Source organism: Chrysemys picta, chromosome 1, assembly GCF_011386835.1.
Source record: "Chrysemys picta bellii isolate R12L10 chromosome 1, ASM1138683v2, whole genome shotgun sequence".
NCBI classification, from domain to species: Eukaryota; Metazoa; Chordata; order Testudines; family Emydidae; genus Chrysemys; species Chrysemys picta.
The window spans coordinates 193,264,798-193,272,297 of record NC_088791.1 but is presented as its reverse complement, the minus strand read 5'-3'; the positions used below and the strand labels follow the sequence as shown (position 1 = coordinate 193,272,297).

Below are 7,500 nucleotides of genomic sequence, written 5' to 3'. Positions count from 1 at the left end.
AGTTAACTTTCCACTGATGTCAATTAATATCACCCTCATTCCCACTCTGTATCTATGGATTAATATATAAACTAAAAAATTTTAAAAAAGAACTAACATGTATAACCATGAGTTCATCTCACAATCTTCATTGTTGTTTGCAGTGTTGTTGTTGTCTTGTTGGTCCCAGGATATTAGAGAGCTAAGATGGGTGAAGTAATATCTTTTATTGGACCAACTTCTGTTGGGAAAGAGAGGTCTCCACAGAGCTCTTCTTCAACCCAGACCTCATCCACCTTGTCTCATTCTTCATTGTTGTAACCTTTGTGCTTCCCTAAACCACTTAATCCCACCTTTTGTTTGAGTGGATGGGGTGCAAATCAGCACTGATTTTTTGACTCTCTGGGCTTGTCTACACTGCCAATTTACAGCGTTGCAACTTTCTCACTCGGGGGTGTGAAAAAACACCCCTGAGTGCAGCAAGTTTTAGCGCTGTATAGCACCAGTGTAGACAGTGCCTCAGTGCTGGGAGATGGGTTTTTTAGAGTGCTGGGAGAGCTTTCTCCCAGAGCTCTGCCGTGACCACAAAAGCCACGTTAAAGCACGGTTATTCCTTTATACCAAAGAGTCTTCAGAGTCCTGTATACTTTGGTCACTAGTCTGACCCATCATTTTTTTGTGTGCATGTACCCTTTCAGGCCCAGTCCCCCAAATACTTATGCACATTCTTACTTTTAAATACGAGTTCAGCCGGTGCATAAATCTTTGCAGGACTGGGATGTAAATTTGCTTCTGTTTCTGAGTTCCTAGCTGGACTTGGATGCATGAGTACTTTATATATTAACATAGAAAGATTTTGCCCCCACAGATAATACTGACCTTGCAAGGCAGCAATCTAGTATAGATAACTGTAACTAAGATTTATGCAGAAGGAAGAGTTCCTATTTCTTGCAAGGGCTTTTTATGTTAGAATTTGTTATGAGATAGTCTTCTGAAACGGCGAGGCATTGCTCCTCAGAAGATCCGGTGATGCACATCTGGTTTAACATGCTGTCATGTAGTCCACAAACTGAAGTCATAAACTGAGTCTCCGTAGGGACTAATGAAAGTTATTCCTCTTTGAGTTGCTTTATTAAAATAAAACCTCAAGAAATACTGGCAACTAGGATAGGGAAGGAAACTTTAATCCAATACTTGTTATCCTCTTCCACAGATTTTAAATCACTCTCTCTGCTCTCTAGTTTGAGCAAATATACCCTTATTGTTTTTGTAGTCCTGCTATGAGCTTCAGAATGTTTTCATCGTGTAAAGTAGCTTTCAGATGTCTTCTTTATAAATTCAAGTGTTAACACTTGTTAATTTTCTACTTTAGAAAGGAAGTCATGTTTCTCTGAGGAGTCTGTTGGGAAGAAGAATATTTTATTTTAAAATATTTTTTCAATTTCATAATTTGCTGTAATTTGTTTCCCAACAGGCCATGGAAGCCTGTTTACATAAGTGAAGAGGGAAGCTTACTTTCTCACTGCTTCCACAAAATATCATTAACTGCCATAACTATGCTAATTGCACTTGAAATGCATCTTACTGGTTAGAGAAATAATGCATTTAGGTAATATTTAACTTCTTTTTCCTCAATTACCTTTTATTAGGAGTCCAGAAGGTGTCAGAGTAAAACTGCTGCATATCGCCCAGGAAAAGCTTGTGTTTTCAGAAGGAAGCCAACCAGAGATACATTATTAAAGGGAATAATTAGGACAAACATTAACATGGCAAGCATGGCTGTTCAGTTACTGGGCTTCTTACTAAGTCTCTTTGGTCTAATTGGAACCTTAATTGCTACTATTCTGCCTCACTGGTGGAGGACGGCACACGTAGGCACCAATATTATAACAGCTGTGGCATACATGAAAGGGCTCTGGATGGAGTGTGTCTGGCATAGCACTGGCATCTACCAGTGCCAGGTCCATCGGTCTCAGCTTGCACTGCCTCGGGACCTTCAAGCAGCTCGTGCCATGATGGTGATTTCCTGTGTTATTTCCACACTGGCATGTGTGGTGTCTGTTATTGGCATGCATTGCACTCGATGTGTCAAAGGGGCCTCTGCCAAAAATTCTCTCGCTGTCTCTGGTGGAATCTTTTTCATCCTGGCTGGTCTCATATGCCTGGTTCCTGTTTCTTGGACTACTAATGATGTGGTTACAGATTTTTACAACCCCATGCTTCCCAACGGGATGAAGTATGAGATAGGGCAAGCTCTTTACCTCGGTTTTTTCTCTGCATCTTTGACTATACTTGGCGGAGCTCTACTGTGTACATCATGCCAGAGTACTGGGAACAACCTACCTTACCAGCCACAACCAAGGAGCACAACAAGGGCTGCTCCCTCATATAGACCACCAACTGCCTACAAGGGAAACCATGCGCCTTCTCTGACCTCTGTTTCACAGAGTGGCTACAGATTAAATGACTATGTGTGAGTTTCTTAAGATTCACCTGTGACTCAGAACTGCTCTATAATGGATGTGTATGACATAAAACTAAGCTAAAGAACACTTATAATTTATGGGAGTTTTGATACAAAGTTTACCATTGTGTATTTATGCAGTGAAACAACATGAAATTGTTTGCTTTGAAACTGGAAAAAAGAAAAGAAAAGAAATTTGTAGTATTCCAGAGGCTGCAAATTTCTTCCTGTGTGAGGTCAACTTAAGCTTAAGCTGTGGATGTGGTCAGTTCTGATTGAAAGTAACGTTTTTATTTTTATCCAGTTTCTAATACTAAAACCTGCTTTCACAAACAATAAAGGGTTAACAGTAGAGCTGGTTGAAATTTTTTCAGTTGAACAATTTTCCATTGAAAAATAATGTTTCATGTACATCAAAACATTTCAGGGTAACATTGATTTGGACTAAATTATTCTTTCAACTTTCTCATATTTCAAAAACATCAAAACATTTAGGTTTGATTTTATCATTTTGTTGGTTATATATTAACACATTAAACTATGATGTTATAAGATTATATTTCATATATAGCTATATTTGATATTGCGTTATAATGTTTTGGCCTTATCCAAACAAAATATTAGGACACTGTCAAAATGAAACAATTCAACATTATTGAAACAAAACATTCTGATGTTTCCTAATCAAAATTGCTTGGAATTTCTGTTCCAAGAAAAATGTCAACGTTTTGACTTTTTGTTTTGATTCAGAATGAAAACAAATATTCAAATGTCAGAATCTACCACAGTACAATGCTATTTATTATCTTGATTACAATAAAAACTTTTATTATCTTGTCCCAGAAATTTCAAAGAGTAATCAAAAGGTATAATTGTTTAGTCTCTCAGTTATATTACTTTATTGTAGTTGGGGCCTGACTGAAAGCTCACTGAAGTCAACAGGAATTGTTTCCATTTACTTCAGTGGTATTTTGATCAGGCCTTGACAAAGAAAGCACGTATCAAGCCAACTTCCAAAACATATAGGGATATGTCCAATTCCAAAAAATATGGATTGTACCATTGATTGTGACACTTGCTGGACAGAGTCAGGCCAAAACACTGGTTGAAAGCAATTTACATTTAAAATCATGGTAAAATGAAATTATGCCACAATACATGCAAATAAAAATGTCCGTCCTCATTATATTGTAATAAAGGCCAACACAACATGTAATGCACAGTACAAAACTGTCACAAAGAATAAAAGCTGTAGATTTTTGTTAACCCCACTTGAGCAACATATGGGCCAACAGACTAACAGCTAATAGGGTTAAGAAAAACACTCTCCACACCTGAGAGTCAACTGAACTTGCTGCACTTCACTTGGCAAAAAGCCTGTTTGTAATTAGTGTCACCTGGCAGCACCTCCACAGCTCAGATTCTAAAAAACAACAATGAGGAGTCCTTGTGGCACCTTAGAGACTAACAAATTTATTTGGGCATAAGATTTCATGGGCTAAAACCCACTTCATCAGATGCAACATCAGATTCTGTCAACGTTTCCAGTGTTTTCACTATAAACCCTTTTTTTTTTAAGAGGCTGATCAGCTATTTTTATTCACATTTGGCTTGAAACTTGACATGGATGTTTTCAGCAGAGGTACAATTTATTATCATCATTATTATTTTAAACAGACACTTGATCGGTAAAACTAATAACTTTATCTTTCAAATTAATATTAGATAGCCTTGCTGGCCAAACATCCATTTGATGTTTTTTTTTTAAATTGTATTTTCATATATGGTTAATGCACAGTTTCCCTACTGTAGGTATTGTATATTATGTAAAACCCAGGCTTTGTAGAGGGGCTTTGTTATTACAACAAACCTATCTTAAGTAACCACACCAGGGACAGAGAAAAACCTGTTTGTTTGACACAGGTGGTTTTCTAACAGGTGGAGCAGAATTGTGCTTAGTACATTAGGGGATTCTTTGGGATGGTCTTTTAAGACAAGAGGTAGCTTCATAAAGATGTTTTTTATTGAGATTTTACTGTATGCACATTACAATGGGTCCAGCCAAGAAATTATGATATCAACCTTGAGCAAGGGGGTTTTGTGCAGTCATGAATACAAGTTCAAGTACAGGAAATGAGTTATGTAGTATGCTTACTACATACTGATAAATTATTCCACTTGCCAAGATGCTTGTGCAGTGGGAATACTAATGTGTAGTACTATTTTTACTGCACAAATTCCCAGCCAAATGGAATGTGTGTCAGTAGTAAGAACAGTTTGTAAACTCCTGGCAAAAAGTCTGGAACTGCTCTGATGGCAATAAAAAGAGTGGAATGGTTTATTTCACAGTGTGCTATGGGCCAATGGATCTCATTCCATGCTAATGGGATGAATTCCTCCTCCCCCCCCCTTTTTTTTTTTTACAATTGTTTTAAAAAGATATTCCTATTTATACAAATAATATAGAAGGTCTGATTTCAATTGATAAAGGAAAATATAAATAAATACTAAATTTGAATTCATGCTGCCTTTAATTATAACTCACCCTTCTATTATGTCAAGCTGTGCAACACATATTATTGGGGCAAATTCTGCCCTCAGTTGTGCACAAAGGGCTCCCACTGAATTGAACAACAGTTGTACGTACACAGACAAGGGAAGGATTTGGTCCCATGACATGTAAAATGATGCACTGCTCTAAGACCTTAGCAGCCGAGCAAATTCCCAATAGCCTTAAAGAAGTAAGTCTCATTGTCTTCAGTGGGATCTCCTGGTAAATGATATAAAGTAGGGGGTTTGGTTTCATGGAACACTGGGCTACTTTTTATGAGAAAAAGGAGTTGTACACTTTGGACGGCCTCAATCTCTGTAGTAGGGGAACAAATCTTCTGGGTGACAGCGAAGATAGACTAGTCTGGAAGGCATTAAACTATAGCGAGGGTCAGTGTTGAGGGGACAAAGATAGTGTATCAGATGGAAGGTGTCACAGGAAAATTAAATCAAGATGACAAGGGACCTGAAGAGAAGCCAAATGTTCACTGCCTCTATGCCAATGCTAGAAACTGAAATTACAAGAGGAATTAGAAATGCTCATGAGAAGAAATGTGACACAACTGGCATTATTGAAACCTGTGGGATGATTCACACGATTGTGATATGCCTCTTTGGGTCACGGCCCAGAGGGAGGAACACATTTTGTGGTGCCACTATATTCCCAACCCAAACTGGTGGGCAGGGAGAGAGTGGAAATCTGTGGTACCTTGGCTCCTCCCCCAATGCTCCAGCCTGTGCAGCTGCACTGCCATGAGAAAGATGTACTTGTGTCAGGTAAAGGGCTGGGAGAAACCAGTAGGGCAGATCATAAGTCTCCAAGTCATAATATGCTTCCTGGTCTTTTGCGTGGGCAGCACAAAAACATGCTGACCACAAATGGTGACTGATGCAAAGCTACAATTAACCTCTAAATATGTTTACTAATTTGTCCTAAAAGAACAATAAGGTTGCATGGTGAAGCACTCAAAATTACAGAAATAGTATGATAGTAATCACTACTACAGCGAGCCACAAACATGTTTCTGTGGTTTTATAAAGAAGAATGGCAATGTATTATGGTATATTGGTTAAGAAACAGTACTGAATGTTAAACTACAATGCATGAGCAAAAGAGGGCCATTTCTTTTTGAGTGCTTCGCTTTGCAAACTGAATGTTCTTTTAATATAGTTTTTGTCTGCAATTTCCTAAGTTTTTAAAAATGAAAATTGGAAAACCAGTTCCATTATGTGCTAAACAGCCTTCCTCCCTGTGCATCTGCACTCATAAGGAGTGTTGAGCCCTGCTTTGATCCATTGTTCTTGAGAAAGGCTAAACCAATTGGGCTCAAACTTTCGCTAAAAAGGTACTCCCCAGCTGAAAATAAACCTGTCAAATTTAATCCTAAACATAAGGGCTATGCACTATTTAAATCCTATTTTGATCTCCTGATTGATGTGGAAGGGAGAACAGTCCTTGGGTGAAAATTCAGGTGCTGTCTATACAATTCTTGTATCTGGAAAAAGGTCTAAGAATGGCTCCTTGCAAGACATATTCCTAATTCACTGACAGTCCTAGTAAGAGGTGATAATCACCAAGAAAGGGGTTTGACTGACAAGAAAATAAAGAGAAGCTACTTTAACGGGCCTCAAAGGGTTGCTTGGTGATGGCACAGAAACCTAACCTGAGACCCTCCTTACTTACAGAAAACTTGATTGAAAGTGTGAGTTGCTTGAAGGCTTCCAAGAACCTAGAGCCACTAAGAGTCATAGATTTTAATGCCAGAAGGGACCATTATGATCATCTAGTCTGGATAATACATACAAATAAATAATAAAATAAAATCATAATAATAATATTGAGTCTATGAGAAAATTCAGAGAAAAGATGGGGATTGAGTTAGCTGATAAGACAAGAAAATGCTAAATTCAGTGGCCTAGAAGTTTTGTTAGTTTAAAAACAAAAGCTACAGAAACATTCCTATAATTAGATACATGTGTAATAACCGGTAGTTGGGATTCTTCACAGCAGTGGATTAAAATTTATAGAAGTTCTGTGTCTAAATCACCTGCATGCTGTGTTCTCTCTAAGGCCTGGTCCCCACTAACCCCCCACTTCGGACTAAGGTACGCAAATTCAGCTACGTTAATAACGTAGCTGAATTCGAAGTACCTTAGCCCGAACTTACCGCGGGTCCAGACGCGGCAGGCAAGCTCCCCCGTCGATGCCGCGTACTCCTCTCGCTGAGCTGGAGTACCGGCGTCGACGGCGAGCACTTCCGGGATCGATCCCAGAAGATCGATCGCTTACATCCGGACCAGGAAGTAAGTATAGACGTACTCTAAGGTGTGCGGCTGCACAAGAGCCTACCAAGGGCCGCAAATTAGCAGAGCTGCGCAGGCGTGCACACTGCATAGAGGGCGTAGCCACAGGTGAGCCTGGAAGACGGCAGTGGGATGAGGTAGGGGGTGCTGGTGGGGGAGCTTGGAGTGTGCGGGGCTGCGGCGGGGGAGATGCTGCTCCCCCA

The 7,500-nt window shown here is 39.3% G+C and overlaps 1 protein-coding gene across 1 annotated transcript; it reads left to right on the top strand.

Moving 5' to 3' along the window:
• Positions 1-1,640: 1,640 nt before the first annotated feature.
• CLDN14 (claudin 14) lies at positions 1,641-3,000 on the top strand. Its single transcript, XM_024102769.3, has one exon. It carries the CDS (start codon positions 1,746-1,748, stop codon positions 2,454-2,456), a length of 711 nt encoding a protein of 236 aa, XP_023958537.2. The 5' UTR covers positions 1,641-1,745; the 3' UTR covers positions 2,457-3,000.
• Positions 3,001-7,500: the final 4,500 nt, after the last annotated feature.